This window comes from Aphelocoma coerulescens, chromosome 5 (assembly GCF_041296385.1).
Source record: "Aphelocoma coerulescens isolate FSJ_1873_10779 chromosome 5, UR_Acoe_1.0, whole genome shotgun sequence".
Taxonomy (NCBI): domain Eukaryota; kingdom Metazoa; phylum Chordata; class Aves; order Passeriformes; family Corvidae; genus Aphelocoma; species Aphelocoma coerulescens.
In genome coordinates, this window is record NC_091019.1 from 9,878,167 (window position 1) to 9,900,967 (window position 22,801).

Here is a 22,801-nt window from a genome sequence, read left to right on the forward strand (position 1 = left end):
CTCTTGAACATGTACTGTCCTTTCCTACTTCTTGTAGCAACTGCAACACCTGAGAAACCTGCTCCACCGCAGTGTCCCTTTTGACTTTAAGCAAATTGCTTGTTCCTCAGTTCAGGAAGCATTTTACAACCCAATTCCTTGTGAAATGAATGGAATTCAGGTACTGAAAAGTACATTTAGTGAATGCAGACCTGAGACCCTTTACAGCTTAGGAACTGCAGATTGGAGTCTTCAAGACCTCCGTGTCTGGAAAGGTTGCATGGCATTACCAAGCAAATAACAGAACTTTTGCACTCAGCAGGATACTTGTGGTAGGAACATGGACTTCCCAGCCAGACTGAAAATCTCACAGGACCCTGTCCCATCCCACTTTGTGCTGCCCAGCACAAGGAGCATCTTCCCAGTCACACAATGCCACAGCAGCAGCTGCTGCTGCTCCTGAGACCAGGGAACCTGGAAGAGAAACAATGCATGAAGCACCTCTTTGTAGTTGCAGATCAGTTCAACCAGTTTGCTCCCAGTTTGGTTTTACTGGCAATACCATAAATGCTCAAATGAAGGAAATAAAAGAAGTTTTTACTTACCTACTTTCCCTCAATTAGTATATTTTATAAGATTTTTTTACATGTAATGTAAGATTTCTCTTCTTTCCTTCTTATGTATTTATTTTCCAAAGGGCCTGTTGCAGAAAAGGTCTCAAGGCATATTATAATTGTACAGAAAAGGATTAAAAATAAGAATTAATTCAACTATCTCAGTACGTAGTTCTTTAATGAGTTTTCCTTCAGAATTAATTTCTGAACATACAAAAAGCATGGCAGCAATATGTAGAGTACCTGGGTGTCAGGTACAAAACATTTAGGCACTTTAACCCACAATTAATCTGTCAATCACTTTGTCCACATTAGATGGTCTCTGTGGAAATGAAGGGACGTTCATTTTTACAAAAGTGCCATTTTTCTGCAAGCATTTGTTTTAAATGGAGGTGCAAAAATATAATAAATCTGTCAACTAGTATTCACTGCAAAATTTGAAGCATTTGGACATTCAGTTATAGCAAGAGGAAAGTGTATACCCTGCCCCACGTCTACAGAAGTTATTCTGTTATTTAGACATTTAATGATAAGAAAAGTATGTAATTTATATGCTGGATATTATAGTTGGGCATTTTTTAAGGTTTGTTTTTATTTCTTACTCTCTCATGTCAATTAATTAAAAATTTAAAAATATTTATGTATTTATAACTGGGTCCAATGACAGTAAAAAGTAATAAGGAACCAGTAAAAATTAGAGGAAGTCAGTGACATGGTCTAAACACAATGGATAGATTATATTTAATTTGAGGATTATCTATAAAGTTTAAATATTATGTTAAAAATTAATTGATATTCAGAATTAGTTTAATGAGTCCAGGATGACCACAAACACACATTTCATTTTTCAGTGCTGTGAGAGATAGACTTTTCAGGAACTAGCTACAAATGGAATAGGCTTTCTGATATTTTGCTGGTTTTCCATAGTGCATTTATCCTACATTTATGCAAATATGAAGTACCTCATGTTCTTGGGCAGCTCAGCACCGAATTTTCAAATCCCAAGTCAAATGACTCTCAACACCTGAAAGCAAATTTGACAGGAATCTTCCATGTCAGGAGTTGCACTCCAAGATCCTTTATTCAAGGTTATGGCCTTGATCCCAAACTCTTTCCACACCAGCATTATGCAAACTCATTTTCACATTCCAAAGCTATTTGAAAAGATTTACGGACTGAAAACACACTCAAATCCCAACTTTTATGAGCAGAAGAATGCCTGTTAGTATCCCCAAACACCAAGGACACTATAGTCATGAATGAGATGTAATCATGATAGCAATGGGGCTTTTCATCCCCTGGATCTCCCCAAATTTATTCTGCATTACATGAACACCACAGAGCTGGATTCTACACACAAGAACCTATGTAAACAGAAGAATTTTCCTTCAAATACAAACAAATTATATTTTCCATCAAATGGAATTAGCCTCTTGTGGAATCATTCCAGAAAGCTTAATTGAACACTAGAAACCTTCACCACTAACTGGGTTACACAACACTTCTTTTGGTAGAAGGTTCAGCATCCAGGCTGATGTTTTCAAGGAATAAATGTAACACGAGAAATGTAATAAAGAAAAAAATTATGGATCTCTGAAGTCAGCCATTAAATCCAATGCTTCAGCTAGCAAAACTCTCTCCTTATGAGCCTGGCCTTGGCACTTAAGATTACTATAAAAATATTAGAAAATTCTTTCAATAAATGCCAGCACACTGTTAAGTATCAGAATATATTTGAAATCCGATTTGGTGCTGCTGTGATTCCATGAATTCTAATGGAACTCCTCCAATTTTTTCACCACTTCAAGTGAACCTGAAATATCTCATTTTGCATTATTTTTAGCTGAAATGTATGTCAATGTGAAATCATTTGAACTACATTAGTAGAACTAAAATGATCCCCAGTGTAAATCCATTCACATCAGCTACATCAGGAATGCATTTACCACTATAATTTAAAATGTAAAATGCCCAAATCACAATAAAATTATTTTTCTGAGAGTTGTCTGTATCACTGGGAAAGATGTGACAGAAGCAGGAGTAGTAACTTGGAGCCGTAACAGCTCAATTAGAGGGTTTCTCTGGCACACAATTTCAACCAAAGTAATACTTAACACAAATTTCTATTTCTTGTAAAGTACTTGGGATCTTTGGGTTTTAGCATGTTAGTGGTAGGACTTTGGCATTTTAAAACTATGTTGTGACTGGATCAATAGATAGTTGAATAATCAAATTAGAAAGCGAAGTAGAGCTATTTGCTTCCATTCTGGAATGCACAATTCTTTCTGTGATTCAGAATGTTCTACCCAACTGATAGCACAAGCTAGCATTGAACTATATAGGTTTTTTTTATCATGACAAAGTACAGAGGTTTATTCACTGCAGCAGGCTCCGCTGTTACCTGAGGATACACCTCCCCAGCACTGCAGTGTGTAGGGCTGACACACCCAGAATGTTGCTCTGCCAACTGCTACGAGGCCCTACAGTCAGACCTTTTCCTTCTGAGAGCAAGGTACTGCTCTGGAAACAGCACAGCACAGACATCACATGCTTGTTTTAAATTGAAAAGGTGTGTACTGGTAGCAGAGCAGCTGAACAACCAGCTGGAGCACTCCCGTCATGCTGAGCTCTGTGGCTACAGTATGAATGTATTTTAAAAGTGATTCAAAGTGTTTTCTTATTTCCATTAGAGGTCTGGAATTCCACCTCTTATGAACCACCTGCCCTTCCAACCAGTCAATACTGCAAACATGTACTACTTATCTTCTCTAACTTCTTTATTTACCTAATTAGTATTTCATTCACTCCTATCCCCTTGCCATGGTCCCCGGCACTGTGTAGTCTCTGGTGTCAGACAGAACTAGTACCAAGCCATTTAGGAAGAAGGCCCTTTAGGCCATTAACTGCTATCTGTGAAAGAAATACTTTCAGTTACAGATTTTTACTGGATTTTATAGAATGCTCATCCTCACTGCTGATATTGCCCCTGTAGAAAAAAGTATTTAGCACATTAAACTCAGGTGAGCTGGAGTGAAATGTAGTTTTAAATTTTGGCAAATGCCAATGTATAAAATTACTGAGTCACTTCATTCAAAACACAGTTGGAATTAACATCACCACAATAAAAAGGAGCTCTGTTGTGAAGCTAGTGCTTCACATCAAAAATATAGCGAAGCCTGCTCTGTGTCTTTAAATTAGGAATCAGACACTTAAACACACATTTTGAAGCAGAGCTCAGCACAACACAGTCTTTTGTGTGTGTCTTTTTTTTATTTTCCTGCAATGCAAAAGAAGACAAGCATAGAAACTTTTTGAAGAGACTCAGAAAAACCATGAAGGCAAAACCCAACCATTAAAGAGAAGCCTATGTCTGCAGCTCTGTTTGGTGCCACTGGATACAGCAAACAAGGCTTATCTGATGGATCATGTGCAGTGTCGTGGATGCCCAATTCAGACTGCTTTTGTTGTGGCTATAAGTCAGTCACTAACAAGTTCTCCCCCCTGCAAAAACCCTACACTCGACTTTAAATGAATATTGCAAACGACTGAAATTCTGTAGTGTTGGTAAGTCCTTTTCTCTCCCATAATAGCCTGTCCCAGGCCTTAAAGTGCATATGCCAATTTGGTTCAAGTTTTATGATCTGGAATGTTCCACAGTGCCTCTTCAAAACCAGTACAGTTTAATTGTGCCTTCCCTTGGTAATGGTTAAGTCTAAAAGAAAACTTGTTCTGAATCTATTATATATGTTGTATGCAGCGATATTTTACCAATCTCATTCTGGATGCTGGAATATACTACAGGCCAGGTAATCCTTACCTACCTGAATCTCCTAGGATGGGCAATGGGAGGTTTTGACACATAGTAAAACATACCTGGCCTAAGAATCAGTGAAAAGAAACCAAGGAATGTTTCCACCAGGAGTTCATGGGACCCATTATGTTCATTTTGAAGCCCAGAATGCCTATTTTAGATCTTAAATTTTGCTTCAAATATACATGGGTGAAAGCTGTAATCAAGGGAAAATGCAGCACCAATAATAGCACATTATTAAAAGTCAGCAATCCTCAATTGTCAGTACTGTAACCACTGAGTATCTTATTACTTCTACCTTCTCCTCCCATACACTGAATTTCCTCAATACTGACAAAGTGCATCTACTAATCATAGACTCTGAATGGTAAACTAAGCAGAAAAAAAGATATAAATTAGGTGCTTCTTGAGGGCATCAGTAGAAAACACCGCTTTCAAATAATTTTGATTATAAAATTTTACTTCACAATCCTTTTCCAGATCACAGATATTCATAATTAAAAAGAGTATGGAATTAATGTAATGTTAGTTGTTTTGCCATCAGCATCACAAAGAAAGAAGAAACAATAAAATATGATGCAGAATTCACTCTTCCAATGATTGTCATTGAACTATTACATTAGTAAACATTCACAGTATGAAGTCTCTTTCAATATATCTCCAGCATATAAAGTAGTGCAAAAAAGCATTCCAGTCATTTTGCCTTTGCAGTCAGACCAGGTTAAACGATTCTCTTACTTCATTTCTTTCATTATTAGACAACAAATGCTGCAATGCCTCCAAAGAGAGTTATAAAAATAAACAATTTCTGGAGGGTCAACAGCCTTTTCAAAGTAAATTTCCAGTTAAAAACAAGCATTATAGATTTCAAGGAAAAAAAATTTAGATCTATCTTCTGTAGAATATCTTTTTACAATAAATTTACCATTTGAAAAACAATGACTATGGTATCCAATGATTTATGGTAGCTGCTATTAAAGCACTGATAAATAGATAAATGACTACCAAACTTCATTGTTTCTTACATAGTAAATACCTCTGAATGCCAACTTTTACCACAGAGCTGTTATTAGTGATGTCGACAGTTCATGCACCCACTTTAAAACTGACTTGGTTTTAATAAATTTCTCAGCCTCATGTGCAAAACACTTGCATTCTAATAAAAATATAAAGTCTGAAAATGTATCAGATCGAGCAATCCTTTCCTCAAGTTGTACCACTTACTTGATATGTAATACATGTTTAGCAATGCTTTTTATTTGTATTTAACCATTAAATGGCATACTATTGTATGCTGCAGACTCTTGTTTGCATATTTCATTATTTTCACTGCACTCTTTAATGCATAAATATATTTGGAAACGTTCAAAATTACACATCAGTTTCCACAGAATTTGAATTTACACAGTTTTTCTTCTCTGACTCACTGCTATTCCCTGTGTCCTGACTTTTATTCTCCTTTACACAAAGAGATTCTTTAACTCCTTCTTCCATCTCCAAATACTCTGATTTATCCTCTGTGGATGAAGATGATGAGCTTCTAAATTTCTTCAGTAAATTTGTTGGGAGGTAAGGGCAACTGACTGCATTTTGCATCATCTGTGTGTGTTCTTCATTCTCAGTTTCTCTGTGGTAGAAATAGTTAAAATTGGAGACAATCACTGGCACTGGTAAAGCAATGGTTAACACTCCTGCAATGGCACACAGGGACCCGACTATTTTCCCACCCACAGTTATGGGTTTCATGTCCCCATAACCAACTGTAGTCATGGTCACTACAGCCCACCAAAAGGCATCTGGGATGCTTTGAAAATGGGTGGCAGGCTCATCAGCTTCTGCGAAGTAAACAGCACTGGAAAACAAAATGACTCCAATAAAAAGAAAAAAGATGAGGAGGCCAAGTTCCCTCATGCTGGCCCTGAGCGTGTGACCCAGGATCTGCAAACCCTTGGAGTGCCTGGAGAGCTTGAAGATGCGAAACACCCTGACCAGACGGATGATCCTCAGGATGGCAAAAGACATGGCCTGCTGACTGCCCTGCTCCTGTGCCAGGTCAGTGCCCAGGGTGATGAAGTAAGGCAAGATGGAGACAATGTCTATGATGTTCATGACGTTCTTGAAGAAGTGTGCTTTGCTCGGACATGCAAAGCAGCGCACTGTAAACTCAAAGGAGAACCAGATGATGCACACGGTCTCTACAATGAAAAAAGGGTCATTGAAGATGGTGTGCTCCCCAGCATCCAGGCGAAGAGACTCATTGGAAAGCCCCTTTCCTAAGCTCAGGGACATTACGAATTCTTTGTCATCTCTGAACTCTGGTAAGGTCTCCAGACAAAAGATGACAATGGAGATCAAGATGACCAAAACAGAGACAATGGCAATGCCTCTGGCTGGACTGGAGCTTTCCGGGTACTCAAACAGCAGCCAAACCTGCCTCTTAAACTCATTCTCTGGCAAAACCTTTTCCTCTTCCTCTTTGACAAAACCTTCATCCTCCCTGAACTTGAGCATGGCCTCCTCCCCAAGTTGGTAGAACTTCACCTCCTCAGAGAAGATGTCAAAGGGTACATTGACTGGTCTCTTCAGCCGACCACCGCTCTGGTAGTAGTACAGGATGGCATCAAAGCTGGGTCGGTTCCTATCAAAGAAGTACTCATTCCTGAGAGGATCAAAGTATCTCCCTCGCTTGGCTGGATCACCCAGCAGTGTCTCCGGGAACTGAGCTAATGTCTTCAGCTGGGTCTCAAACCGCAGTCCCGACACGTTGATCACCACACGCTCACAGCACTCGTACTCGCTGTAGCGGACAGAGCTGTAACCCCCAGGGCCTCCACCATCATCGGGGGGCTGGTCTGAGTATGAAAACTCATCCTCCCCATAGTCATCACTGTAGTAGAGCTTTCCTTCTTCCTCATCGTCTTCATCCTCATCTTCATCCTCCTCTTCCTCCTCACTCAAGTCCTTCAGTATTCTCTCCTCAGAACCACTGAGCGGCAGCAGCTCAGAACAGGGGAAGGAGGCCCCACACTCCCTACTTCCTAAGTGGTGGCTCCTCTTTTTCCCTTTCTTCCTCCTCTTACCACTCTGGCGGTGGGGCAGGCCGCTGCGTGATGCGCTCCCACCGTGTGAGGAGGCTGCCCCTCGGCTCTGCTCCTGATGGTAATGGTGGTATGGTCCCCCTCCGCCTGCTGCCCCACCTTCCACAGCTGCTGTGGCTGCTGCTACGGCCGCGGCTGCGGCGGCTCTGGACTGCGCCAGCCGCTCTCGCTCCCGGGCCCGTGCCTGGGCCGCGTATCCGTAGGGCATGTGGGTGTTGCACCCGGAGCTGTCTGCACTCACCATCGCAACCTCCATTTTGCAACTGTTTGGGTTTTTTTCAATCACTTACTGTAACAAGGTTTTGTTTTATTTACACTGTCACCTTAACTTTCACTAGAAAGTTCAAAGCCATTTGCATTTGGAGGACAGTCCCCTGGGCATCGAGTATGGCAACATGGTTGTAACACTGAATCTATATTTTGGAAAACCACAGATCTGCATTTTCTTGTTCTCCAGAATGTTTGACACAAACTACCGTTTTGCTAATAATAAAAGATGAAATTCTCAAACTGAACCAGAGAACAGCTGAGACCTTGTTCTTCCATCCACCAAGCCCCTTTATTTTCATTTATCTCCTGCAGCAATCACAGCTGTATCTGACCAGAATCATGACTGCCTTGCAGGCTATAAAGGCTGCATTCCTCAGGAAAAAAAAATATGCAAACCAAAGGGTACCTGTTCTCCACAGATGGTTTTAGCTCATCATTGAAACCAAATGCAAATAGTCTCTTTCCTCATTATTTGTTCCTGGTAATGCTTTGGCCTAGCAAACTTACTGTTTAATATCATTACTTGGGGAGTTGAAGTTAATTCCAGCCATCACTTCATATACACAGTGAGGAGGTCTTTGCAAATCCTTTCTTCAGCCTGTCAACAATGTCTCAAACCTGGGAGCAGCACCCAGGGCATCAGCAGCAGTGGTAAGAGGAGGAGGAGGAGGTGGAGGAAGAGGAGGAGATGAAGACTGAGAAACTGGCTCTGAGGTCCCCATAGGACATAAGGGAGTGGATGGGTCACCCTTTGGTTATGGTCATGCAGAAGAAGCACTTAACCTGAGGCACATGCACAAACACACAAAAATAAACAAAACAAAAAGGGAAAAGATTGGATTGTTTTCCTAAAAGGTCACACCGATCAAATGAAACTGTGTCATCTATTACCACGGCATTCAAATCTTCTCCTGCCCACACTATTCACACTTCTACATTACACACACACCCACATCACATGCACAGAGATTTTGAACGACTCTGTGGGTAAGGATGTGGGTGGGTATGTCACATATATATATAGACAGATACAAAATCCCCACCCATATAAGCACTTGCATCCATACACAAACATATGCATGCTTCTGAAACACCAACACATATAAACACTAATAAAAATACTGCAACGCACAATGCATTCAGGTCTTTGAGCACATACGTAAGAGATACACCTACATATATCCATATGAAACATTAAAGAATCAATGTATCTACACAAAGAGCTTTTGTTATATTTGTAGAAACACATCAAATGTGGGAATGTTACATTTTAATCTGCAGCAGAATTGTGTTTCGATCACAATGAACATCTCACTGGATTTAATTTGGAAACAGGCACGTACAGTGCTCAGCCAAGTAAAAATACTGTGATATGTCAAGAAAACAACTGCAGGTGCACTGAAGCAACATCTACATGCAAGCACACACAAAAATACACAGCCCCCCACACCCCCCTTTTAAACAGAAGCCTCATTTATAGCCACATCTATTAATACACGAGAGAAGGTGAACACGAACTATTAAATGACGCTATTTTTAAAATCGTACCTACGTGTCATGCAGAAAAAGATCCTAAAAACGCTGTTAATACTTACTGATCCTAGGCAGAGAAATAGCAGCGCTCTTCCCGCTAGTGTAAGGACCGGGTGGCAGCAGTCCTGAGGGGGCTGTGCCGGCTGATCCACAGTCGCAGGTGGCTGTGGTCAGTGCGCACCACAGGTTGACGAGTTATTTCTGCCCCTTCTTGCCGGGTGCCGGGAGAGCGCCGGGAGCGAGCCGGGGAGGCGGCTGGGGCTGGGGGCACTCGGCACCGCCACAGCCGCTTCCGCTCGCCTCGGCATTGGCGACAAGGCAACAAGCGAGGGTCTCGTCCCCAGAAGGAAAATCGAAGGTGGTGTGCGTGTGCTTGTTGTGTGTGAGGCGGAATGAAGGGACAGGCGCGCTCACTGGTCTCTCCAAGACCGGCTCTCGCAGCAGATCTGTAAATCAGCGCTGGATAATCCGTGCGCGGAGCCGGGTTCCAGCGGCGGCAGGACGGGGGTCGCTCCGTGCGGCCCCTGCCCGACACGTCCAGGGACAGCGCTCAGCCGGCTCCCGCCCGCGCCATCCACTTGTTGTGCGGTTTGGGGGGAGCGGGCCAAGGAGCCGCGGGCCGGAGCGCGGACCGCGCCGGGCGCTGCTGAGGCCGAGGGTGCCCGGCGCTGGGAGCCGGGAGCCGGGAGCCGGGAGCTGGGAGCTGGGCCAGCCCGCGGCACCGCGCCCCGGCGCTCCCGAGCCGGCCCTGTTGCTCCGAGCCGCCGCCCGCCGCTCCCGGCCCGCCGCCGGCCCCTGGCGGCCGCCGCCCGCACTGCGCCGCGCACGGCTCCGGCTCCGGCTCGGCTCCTGCCCCCGCCTCGCTCCCCGCGTCCTATTAACGCCTTAATTATTGGAATCAATATTCCCGCGCTGGATGACGCCCGGGCTGGCGAACAAAACTCTCTGCAAGGAGCGATGCTGCCAACCCTGGCCTTTGCTCCCATGGGGGTGCCCTTAAGGAAGCCAAACGCATTGTTGAGGTCGCTCGGAGAATTCCAAACCCAAGCCCGGATCAAATTTCCCAGAAAAGAGCTACCCGCACCCCCACGGTGCTGCCTCACTCGGCCCCAAGCCCCCCAGCAGTACAAGCAAACATTCCCTCTGCTCCTGCCCAGCGCACCCAGGCTCCTGCAGCCACCTCGCAAATGAAACCAAATTAACTTTCACTCCTAATTCTGTACCTAAACAGAAAGTAGGTCCTAGATCGTGACTAGAGGGTACCGTTGTGTATCTGGCAGAGCTAACACCTCAAATCGCTGTTCCCTCTTCCTGCTGCAACACAAGCAGGATATAAACTGCCCATTCCTTTTGCACCTAGAAAATTGAAGCTGTGGCACATTCCACTCTCTGTAAGGGATCGCCATGAAAATGCAGCTTGGCCATATTTGACACCACAGCTACAACTCTACCATCTCAGTACAAACTAAATGTAGGCACTCCTAGTTCCCCTCATGGAGAAAGAAAAGACTGAATCGAGAAGAAATCAAAGGCAGCACTCACACCAGACACTTTGCCTTAAGGTGTTTGCAACTGGAGACAAATTCAATATGCACAGCAAGTGGGTTGGGCATTTGTTTCATTGCCTAGGTCCTCCTCCACAGAGAAACCAAGAGTGCCTGGTGACTTGTTGCCTTTAGATCCCTGGCAGCACAACCCACATTATCCATGTCACTTTGCCATCTCTGCTGCCTACATCAGTTACTGCCCATACCCTGAATCCCACTCATGTCAGTAGATGACCTATGACTATATAGAGGAGCATGGAGGATCAGCCAAATAAACATACCAAACGTCAGGCATCAGATCTTGCTAACAGTACTATGAAACATGTAAATGGCACTTAGAGCTAACCATTTTTTCAACAATCACAATACTTCAAGTTTACAGTAAATATGAAGTGAAAAACATAGATAAATCCCTAACGTCATCCCAAATGCCATTAAAATACAATGTGTTCTGTCATCACAAAAGCAGTCCAAAATTTTGGTGCTCTTGGATGCAGTTAAAAAACATTCTATATATTCATTTCCAATACCAAAACCCAGATTCTTCTGTAACCTGGCACAGGAGCATAGCTAAGTCATGGATCAAACCCCCACCACCCCTTAAGCACCAGGACATGTACGAAGCCATAAAAATATCAGAGTTATCATAGGTAAACTTCTTGAATCATTAGGAGCACCTAGGCTTTCTCCTACATCAGTAAATTTTAATTCTAGGGGCATTTTCCAGAGTTTAGTCAGTTCATTCTCTAACAAGTCTTATGTTGCTTTTAGTCAGTAGGATTTGAACACCCTTTTATTTCTTTTTTGAGATGTTTCAAGGACTTGGAGCAAAAAATAATGGTTTATTTAGCTTTTACTTCTCTTTCAAAATTTCAGATGCATTGTCTTGTCATTATCTCATGTGACTGTTAAACTGAAAAATTCAATGGATATCTGAGTAAAAAAGACAAGTAGAAATACACCAATCACTAGTATTCCTTTTTGAGCACTGTTTTTTTTGTTTGTTTGTTTTGATAGCTAAATGGTGTTCTTGAGCAAAGATAAATAAACTGTGATGTATGATTCTATGCACACATAATACACATATAACTGACAATGGGAGAAGCAGAATAGCCTTTTTGAGCCTTTTAAAATCCATTCTAATGTGATAGGGATCACGTAACTACATGCAATTCAATCTAGCTCAGAGGTCTTACTTGATCTAATTTTTAACTGATTTAAAAGCAAAAAACAAGCTTTAAGTATTTACAGATGAATAGAGTGACTCATTTCATTCAGCTTTGTATTTCCATAGTATTCAAAGAGAAATTTTTATTTAAAAGCTATTATATTTCCTCTGTTCCTTCACATCCACAGGGGATAATATTATTGGTAGAACAAAGAGAGAATACCTACACATCACTATCTTTGATAGTAATGTATTATTGTATCAGAGTAAAGGATCTCTAAGCTATGCTGTCACACAGATTTGTCCCATTTTACAGTGATGTAGGTGAGAAATATGCATTATTGCTTAGCTATGTGTACAGTGCCAGAAAACATACACAGCAATTTAATACATTTTCATGGAAAGGGAACACGGGATTTGAAAAGCTTAATTTATGTTTCTATGCCCAATATTAATTTATGCTTTCCCCCAATTGCTGCAATTCACACTGGCAGGGTCTGGCCCCAGTCCAACACTAACTTTCCTGCTGTAATCAAGAGCTCTGCGCGGCAGATAAGACTGAACTACAGCTCAGTACTTACTGCACTTCTAGACCATGAATGATTCTGCTTCCCCTTTAGCCTTCTCTTTTTGCTCTTCTGCTCTTTCCTGTACTTGCTTCACTACTGTTTCAATTAACCTCTGAAGGCAACACAGCCAATGTCCTGTAAGACCAGGGACTCCTTTCAAAACAAGCAAAATGTTGCAGCAGTGGGAACTCGGGATAACCTAGTGAAAAGACTGTGGTCACTACGTCATTTCAGATGTGCTGAAACATGATTCAGAACTTGAATTTCCCCCTCCTCTCAGTTGTTTACAGTGCTAGAGACCCTTAGGTACCAAAGTAGCAATGAATTCTTGCCTCCACAAATAAGTTTTCTCTCCCAGTGGTTGTATCACTTCAGGAAGTTCATATTTTATTCATATTTTACTAACTAGGCTCTGTAAGGCACCCCTGTCAAAGAATCTGGCTCAAGTACTCTTCTTTTGAATATGACTGGCAGTATTTAATGAGATACTTAGCAGACCAAAATACATCCTATCCTCAGTTGGTTCTTCTACGCAACCTATATGAATAGCACATCTGTTCATTACTTGTACTTCAACAGGATAATCCAAGGAACTTGATGCTCCAGAGGACAACAGACCTTTCATATTTTCTCAGGAAAGTTTGCAAAACCATGTCCATTTACCATCGATGAGTTTAGGATGAGTAGCAATAAAAACTGATGATATTTTTACTTGGAGAATGATTTCTTGTACCAGAGTGTGGTTTTACTCAGAAAACAGGATAAAAATACCACATATGTTCTATTTTTGGACTTGAATATTTCTCCATTCATTCTGAGCAGACAGGGACTCATATCAAGTCTATTCTGAAGAATGACAATAGCAAAAAAAATAATAAGGGTAGTCTGAAGAGAAAGCTTCTAAATGAGGAACCAGATTTCCAAGATACCCACAGCCACATCAATCTTAATACTGACATCCTTTTTCTATCCAGTATAACAAGGGTTATTTATCACCCTCCTTTTTTTTTTTTTTCTCTCCTAATAATTTGGTTTTAGTTAAAATGGAAGAACCTGGATCATGCATTGCGCCTTCTTACAGATATGCCAAGTAGTAGTGAGAAGGGTGGACCTGCAGTCTGGAAACTGTTATTTTAATTAAATCATGAAGGAGATAAATTAGTTTCACAGAATTACTTAAATTACCGTGTCATTGGATTTGCTCTACTTCTGCATTTAAGAATAAATGTATTATTCTGAATATGCATTTTCCAACTATGCTGACAGAAAGCTAAATGATTATAAAACCTGAAAATATCAGATGCTAAATTCCTGTTTGCATACATTTTTGTCCAGATCAGAAAACATTATGAGGGCATAGTAGACTTATTTCTCCCTGGGATTTTATAAGGAATGTTCTGGAGAAAAATCAGGTAGTAGGCTAATAATTAATGTAAATTTGCATTACTAAGTTAACCATGACTTGAGGAGCAACTGGAAAGAAAGAAAAGAGCTCAAAACCATTCCTGTTAAAATATGTAATAGTTGTTAGCTGAAAGTTCAAGTACCTCATGCTCCAGGAACATGCAGTAGCAAAAACTGTTACGTGAAGAAACATGTAAAGAAAGGAAATTTAGATGGCATCAAACATAGCTCAGATACATACTTGTAGGTAAAAAAGGATATTTCTATAAACTTCTAGAAGATAGATGATGATAAATTTCTAGTAAATATTTTTTTATGATTCCTATTTAAGAAATGAGTATGAATGGAAGACACGCATGAGGGAACTGCAGAATCAAACTAAAAGTAGGGATACACCATTGTACCTGTAGCAGTCCAAATCTCACTAGAAGGCTCTACTCACACTGATTGTTACAGAGAAATTAGATGACAAATTTACTGGACTAGAACATTTCCTACTAAAGATTTGGGCCTGTAACTGCAGTAGGTACACGTTTCACAGGTAACAGTCTTGGTTCATAATTTGATGGTAATCATATATAGCTTCCCAATGAACCTCTGGGTCGAAACCAGCATAGTCTGCCCTGGCATCATTTTGTCACCCTGCTGACAAATACAAAACAGCCAGGAGAGACACCAGGTGGGACTGGAAGAGAGAAGCAGCCACCAGACCTCATAACCTTCCTGTTAAGTAGGGCAACAGAGAAAGGACCACAGGCATTTTCTTTTGATGTTTAAAGGTGTTTGTGAGGCAATGCTTTCATGCCACCATTGCACTAAAGGATCATTCTTCTCCTACTGTAATAAGGATGCAGAAAATTTTAAGAGGAAACTCATTCTGCTAGATCTAATGACATGTAGCAGAACTATGTCAGAGTATTCAGATACGAGGCAAAAATTTGATTCCACTTTTTTTCCAAGACATGCAAACACAAATTCTGGAGGAATGTGTGTGGGTTTTTAACCAGTCTTGATAGCCTTGCATATCTGAGAAAATGTAAGAAATTTTTAATAAGGAGGCCTATGTTGACAAAAATGAGAATCTATTCAATCTTATTCCTAATGGCTTCAAAATGAGATTCACATGGGAAATGGATGTCTGAAAGTTTTAAGTGCCATGTGTATCAATCCAAATAAACTGTTCCCAAATAAATTATACACTCATAACAGTTTATTAAACCTCTTTATTTTGGAGATGCTGTTGTATGATCTCAGGGGCCTATTAAGCACAGAGTTAACGCAGAAAAAAATGTTTCCAGCTTGAATAAACACACAGAATTAACCAACTTTAGCAGGGTGTAACAGTTACTACTATACAAAGTTGGAGAAAAAATTAATTATTAAGATTATTAAATGAAATAAATATTCCTGTGGCCAATTTTGAACTAGCAAATAGTGTAAAAAGAATCCTATAATAGCCTTTGCTTTGGTGTGAGGTAAACAAATAGTTTTGTTGTTCTTTTCAGTGTGACATGTACTGAGGAAAACCTTTCCAGAATGGAAGTGCCCTTTCTAGCATATCATCATTGTTCTGGGGTCCAGGGACTAGCTAGGAAACAAGAAGTTAAAATAGGTAGCACAAAGGCAATATAAAAATTGCTTTAATACTGATGCATAAATTGAGTTACTAAAAATACTTTGAAAATTACCCTTTTGAAGAAGACCTGCAGTTCAGAACACCGAGGATCATTTACAGTAATGCTTGGGAGCCCTAAGGTGCAGTTAACACAGGAAAATATTAAATTCTGTATGTTGAATGAAGCATCCAGCCTGTTGTCTTTTCTCCAGAGGGAACAGGAAATAGTGTTCTGGAAATCATATGCTGCCTTCCCTCACGTTTACACACAGCTGCCACAAGCAGGAGAGGGGAGGATGTGCAGCCAGAAGCACCCTTTTTCTGTCTGCACAAGGCAGGTAAAACTGCAAGATACTTATTCTCATAGCCTCATTAGTATATCCCAACAAAGAGAGCCCCAAAGTCATCCAAATAAATAATTTGCATATACAGATCAGAAATAATCTGTAGAGAGTTGATGTTCTGTTGTACACTGGTGGCAGAGTAACTCCCGAAAAACCCCTAGTTAATATTAGCTCAGTTCTACCCTATTCCTATCCCAGGTCAGTAAAACCTCCATATCAACCTCTAAATTTAGAGAAATCTTGTGGTTCTCAGCTGAAGTATACTATAGCAAACCTCCTCATATCTATCAGTGTGGTAATTCTCACTATGTTATTATGTGCTTCTGGGCATTGCTTAACTATTGTTGAACATAAGCAGGACAGGAGTTTTCATATAGAGAGCAAAAGCCAAACCATTTGCAATTTATGAATACAATTATTCTTTTTATGAGATCCTGAGAACTGAGTTAAACTTAGCTACTCTAAAAAGTGGGCAATATACCTGTGTCAAAACCCTGTGTCAGAAATTAGAATGTGGAACTTAACAGCCCAAGAGTTAATCTTGGCATGGAAGCCCAAGGTTGAAAGTCTTACTGAAGTGTGTTGTTAAACTCAGAGAGTTAAGTCAATCTAATGATCCAGGTACTTCAGATATTTTCAGGCTAACATGGATTAATTCCTTTCCTCTGTTGAAGTCAAAAGCTTCAATGAATTGTTCAAGACTAGGCCTGTGTAACAAATTAGTTGGAACTGGAACCTTTAGTAGCCAGCAGATAGCTTGCTCTGTGGGACACAGAGCTACATATATAATATATTTAGGAACAGCTCATCACATTCCCCGTGTGGATCTCTACAAAAGGCGCATAAGACAATTAGACATCTATCTTCCACCTAAATCCAATAGGAATAGAGTTGAAATGAACTTCCAGTTTTGTCAATATAATTCTCTATACCCATTAACTAAAAGAGCTTCGTGCCAAAGAATTTGGTCAGGTTTCTGATGAGCTCAAGAAGAGCTCTAAATCCCTCTGTGTTGACTGGCAGGACCTGTCTGCCCAGGCCCTTAGGTCCCCTTACCTTAGGTCCCAGCAACACTCTCCTTATGAATACAGAGCTTCACACAGGGGATTGTTGATGTGTCAGCTGTGAAAGCTCCTCTGCACTGGCTCTGAGCTGAACATTCACCCCACTTCTCTGCACCACCATCTGAGCACACCATGAAATGGACTAATCAGTGAATATTGCACACAGCCACCACACTAACAACACAGCACTTTCTATCCACAAATAGAAATAACAACTTAAGAGTGAAACCTTTCCCTAAACAACAACAAAAGCCCACCAAACTCACAGTCTGTTGACTGTGTTGTCATGCTGTGGTCCTTCTAATCTGTTGAACATGCACTCTTAGGTAAAATAATTTTAGGTCATTATAGTTATGAAATAAATAAATAAATAGTAGCTGCAGGAATAGACTCCTTTCTGATTAGAATGACCTTTACAAGGCAAACTCATGTTCAGGAATGTTCATTGGCAGCTTTAATAAGGCAAAAGCCAAGAGAACTAATGTATAAAGATCCAGTACATCTTTTTACCTGGACAGGCTTTTCACCCTTTTTGTCAAGCACACTTCAGGAAGCCACATTCAGATATTCTTGGGGGAATTTTAGGAAGTAATATCTCCCATTTTTTCCTTTCTTGGTGAAAAATAAGGAATGCCAAGTTTTTCCAGACACCTTAAACCAGAGAAGGAATATTTGAGAGTGAGTGTAGTGCTGATGAGGGTGCTCTAGAGACCAAGGTTTTCTCTTTAGCCATAGTCAAACACTGTAAAAAGCATTAAGTCATATTTCTGGGCACTTTTAACAGGTCTGTAGTGACCTGTTAGGTGAGAAGGTTCTGCAATTATTTCCTGTATCCTCAGGTGAACAACAATATGCTTGTACAACTCCCTTAGCACTTCACTAAGAGAACTGCATTCACAAATGCTGCCATTGCTGACAGTACTGAAACTAAGAAAATGAAGCTACTTTACTTACAAGTTGATTTTCTTATGAGTCATTAACATCGTAAGCTCAAAATCCACCCAGATTCATCCACTTCAATAAGTTCAAACTCCATTTTAAGCAAAATTTCTTTATTAGGTTAGGAAGGACCCAAGTGAATCTCTCTAACACAAAGCTCAGCTTGGTCTTCAGGGTCTCTTCATAATTACAATTTGAACATACAGATGTCCATTATTTATCAATACAAACAAATATCAAAACCACAAGGTTTGCTAATTTAACACCACCAAGAGTCTTCCAATGGAAGGTATTGAGGGTGGCCTACAATGTTTGTTCTGACAAAATGGATGGTTTATATTAAACAATGCTAGTTAAGCAAAGGCATCTGAACAACGCAGAAGTGTGTGCAATCGACCTAGAGCTGAATTCTAGACTCACACCTTGTTGGTACAAAGTTATTTACGCTAAAAATGTTTAACTATTTCAAGAAATGTCTACCAATGTCTATTCTGCAAAGTGGAATTGGTACATTTCTACTGCCCATGTATGTGCAGAACTATGGACACACAACTGCAGAGGCATACTCCATATAACTCAGTTACCTGAGGGTTTCCTTTGGGTATCCACAGGGTTATTAAGTGACAGAAAATGTAAAGAAGGGAAAAAGGATTCCAACTGTGATTTTAAACCAAAACAATAAAAATTCTTTCTGTGAAACAAGTTCCTAATTTGCATATTTCTCTTGTTGGCAGTGTGGCAAAGGGAAAGACAAGGTTTAAGTGAAATATCAATCTAAATGTGACTAAAGTAGTCCAGTATACACTTAGAATAATAAAGGTAGGTATTAGCATTTTAATGATGGGAAAGTGAATGAATCCTGACAAAAGCTTTCTCTGAATACAGTCAAAACAAATTTCCTGTTTTATCCACAAATAAAGAACTTTTTGCATTGCTCATGTATGTCAGAGTCCATTACCTATCTTTAGGATGTTCTTTAGTAAGAGAGATAAATGAGCAACTACCAACTTTGTGGGGTTATTTATAAAGTCTTGGTTCTGCAAAGTAGGAGTTCTAAACATATGTTATTTTACATTTGAGAAAATGTCTGACAGATCAGAGGGATTTATGCAGTTCTAGAACTTTCTTTATATTAACCATGCACTCTGTCAAAATAGTAAAAAAATTCTGGTATAAGAAAGTCCATTATCAAGGGAACTCATAATTGGCTTTCATATCAGCTTTCCTTCTTAAAATAAGCAAATAAACAAAGCAGATTATTGCAAAGCTCACAGAGTAGTGATTGTATTCTGACTATAACAATCAAGATGCCAACAGACTAAAAACCTATTACACACATAAAAGGCTAAATTTTTGTTTACAGGTGACAAGAAAGCCAACCTTTAAAGGACATTTATGCCATCCCTTAATGCATTCTACTGAGATTTACTCATTTTGTTTGTGGCATTTCAGCACTTTGTACACTCTAGTCCAACAAGGTAAACAAACATATTTTACAAAAGGGAAGTGATTAGTTCTGTTGCCTTTTGTGGACCACTTTTTTGTACTCCAGCACATCCTGATGCTCCTTGCTGAACTGTGCTGTAACTAACTCTTAAGGTATCTGAATTATCTTCCTTTTGTTCTCTCTCACACAATGGGAATTCATCAGTAGATGTTCTTATGCAATTCGATGGAACTGACATCATTCCTACCATGCTTTTCCATAGCTGTGTTAATTGCACAAGCATAGCCCAAACAGCTGATTCCGCTGGGCCACAGTACACAAAATGGCATTGGGTGAGGTTTTGTCCCAGCAGGATTGTTTGTTCCAGTCTTGCATTCAGCCCAGAGTTCTGCCTCTGATTTCACCTTGCTGTTTTTTGATGATGATGAGAAAAATGTTGATCTTTAAAAAAAATCATTACTTTGCTTTGAAAATTCATAAAGACAACATGAAAATGATACCATCAAAATATGGTATCATTTTATATTTAGCATCAAAATGCTCTCAGCAGCAATCTTCTGTCTTCTGCAGCTTTTGCTAAGAAACTGATATTTATTAAATCTTGCCATTGTAATTAAGCTATGAACTTTGTCACTTCTTTTGAAAAGACCTTTATCTGATTTTCTGCAATTTCCCTCATTTTCAAGGAATTTCTCTTTGGACTTATAGTACCTTCCTTCCTATGTTTTTCTGGGGCAGCATAAATAAACAAAAATGTGGAAAATTTAATATATCATACCAAATATATCACACCAAAAAAACCCAGTAAAAGACACAAAATAATTTTCAGTCTTTATGTTAGCAAGAGCTCTGAACAACTCTCAGGTGTAATTCTCTGTACCTGACTCTTCTGGCAGAAGAAAGAAGTATTTCCCAGGCTGAAGTCTACTCATTAATAAGTCTGTAGAAATAAGGTCTGCAAATTTTATAGTACAACAATGCCAAACACAGCCCAAAGACCAGGATTTAGAAGCAACATCTTCCAAATGAGGTACTGAATGTAAACATAAGTGCCCTGTTTTTCCAGTGACATGAATCAGAATGCCCTGGGAAAAAATCCTTCCGTAATACATGTGCTGAGATTTTCACCTTGCAAGTAGAGAAAGAGACTCCTGATTTGCATAATTATACAGTAAGAACTTTTTTTCTTTTCTAAAATGACCAGCACTTTAACTATTCTTCCCACTGCCTGATTTTCATAATTGAACCCTCTTTTCATTTCTCTGGCAAAACATAATTCCCTAGGGATATGAGTCGTGCAATGGTTGGACTCTTTCCACTTGTACCTGTCATCCTTGAGTTCTTCCTCAGTTACAAGAAAGTTTTCCTCCCTTTAGGCCAGACTCCTGATAAAACTGTTTTTAATGGTAAATCTTCATTCCATATCACCCATAACTAGAGTTCTACTGATGTTTTGTTTGATACATGGGCAACACTGAAAATCTCAAGTTTGCCAAAACAGTGTAACCAAAGAGGCCACAGGAGTCAATGTGCTGGCAAGTAAAGACAAGCACGGGTGACATTTAACTGTTTTATTAAAATCAAAGATCCTGTTACCCTCTTAGCAGTAAAATAGTCAAGTATGACATTCAAGCGAAGAGTAACACCCAATTAATTTTCTTTTTTTTATAAAGTCTTTATAGTTAAGTGATATGGAATAAGCCATAAGGAGAGGTTTCATGCACCTTTGACATTCCAAGGGACCTCAATGAGCAGTAACTAGAAAAAGCTATGTCCATACTAACTAAAGCAGACGAAGACAGGTGAAACCTTTATCTGATGAAGTTCATACTCATCCTGAGGATGTTCCTGAGATCTTTTATATTTGCAAAATACATTTACTGCACAAAACAGCAAATCATAAGGAAGTAAAATACAGCTGTACAGACTAAACCAAAAAGACTGAAGTGCCACAGTGAAAATATCATGTGGTAAATCTTTTCTTAAAAAAGATGTATCAAGATGTCACAGAAATAAATTCTGACTGTGGTCACGAACACAAGGAATGAAAATAGAGATTGGCTGTTGAGAATGAACCAGTACAAAAAGGAGAGAGCACAATGATTCCAAAGATGATGTATTCAGAAATTCAGCTGGGAGAAGGGAATTTGCTATGTACAACTCTGTATACATTAAATAAGAAATGTCTGGGCCAAGAATGACTGGAGAAAAAAAAAGAAATCATCAGAAATTTTGAGCCTGAGGCAAGTACAACAGTAAATGAACAGAAGTCTGTTTTTTAGTGATGCACTTAGTACAACCTGGCAGCAATTGGCAATACAATTATAATCAACACAAGCACAATCATGAGGCACCATTGTGACTTAGCTGGGGCTACAAGAAGCACATCTTAGTTCAAATGAATACATTCAAGGATAATTTTTACAATATTAATAGTGGAATCTCCAGAATTCTTGTTTATTTTAGTCTTTGAAAGGTAAGAACTTAGGCAGCATACTATATATAAAAATGGGTTCAAAAGAGAGATTATAGCTTCCTTATGTAGTGACATTCTATCCAAACCCTCATTCTGATTTTACAAAAATTGGGAAAGAATCAAGTTCCAGTTCTGAAGTCTTTGCATCACTCTAACTCCCACTGTTGGCTGAAGGACTTTTAGTGAATCACAAATGCAAAACTCAGATTTAAACAGACTGAGTAGTTTTAGAAAGAGATGTATTCTGTAAAATGATTATTACAGAAATCCTCCTTCACCATTTTTCTGATTATCTAGAATACTGTGCTATAATGAAAAATAATATATAAATCCACAAAATTTAGAAGTACGTAATTTCTAAAAATGAAACGCACCTTACTAGAGGCATTTTTCATGATCAGATTAGCATTTCACAGTAAAGACTTCCTACAGGTATTTCTTAAGAGCTCAGCTTTCAAAATGCAGCCAGCCATGTATCATACTGATACCTGCTCATTTTTGTTGATTTGGCTGCAAGTTTGCACTAGGACCTTACAGGAACTGTATTCATTGTAGGCTTTGAGTTGTGTCTTTGTGATACATACAGCCCCTCAATCTTCTCTCACCTACCTCGTTCCTCCTCAGTTTGCACTGTTTTTTGATGAAGACTCTCCTTGCAGCTGAACAGAAGTTGGGGCACATATGAAAACTTGGTGAATAAGTGGGTGTTTTGTTCACAAAGTACAAAACTATTCATTGCCCCTCACAGGATGCTCACAAGGCAAGCACATACAGTAGGAGACTGGGGATAATGGAGTTCAATAGTTTTCCACTGAGAATTGAAAGATCATTACCTTGAACACAAGAACTGTTGGCAAAACAGTTTTTGATGGTACAGCACTGATAGGGTGACTCTTTTATACTCACATTGCATCTGCTGCTGT

The 22,801-nt window shown here is 39.8% G+C and overlaps 1 protein-coding gene across 1 annotated transcript; it reads right to left on the reverse strand.

The window, feature by feature from the left end:
- Positions 1-4,880: 4,880 nt before the first annotated feature.
- KCNA4 (potassium voltage-gated channel subfamily A member 4) lies at positions 4,881-7,919 on the reverse strand. Its single transcript, XM_069015890.1, has one exon. The coding sequence runs from the start codon at positions 7,756-7,758 to the stop codon at positions 5,776-5,778; it is 1,983 nt and encodes a 660-aa protein (XP_068871991.1). The 5' UTR covers positions 7,759-7,919; the 3' UTR covers positions 4,881-5,775.
- Positions 7,920-22,801: the final 14,882 nt, after the last annotated feature.

Coding starts and splice junctions, on each gene's coding strand:
- KCNA4 (XM_069015890.1), bottom strand. CDS start 7,758: ATGGAGGTTGCGATGGTGAGTGCAGACAGCTCCGGGTGCAACACCCAC.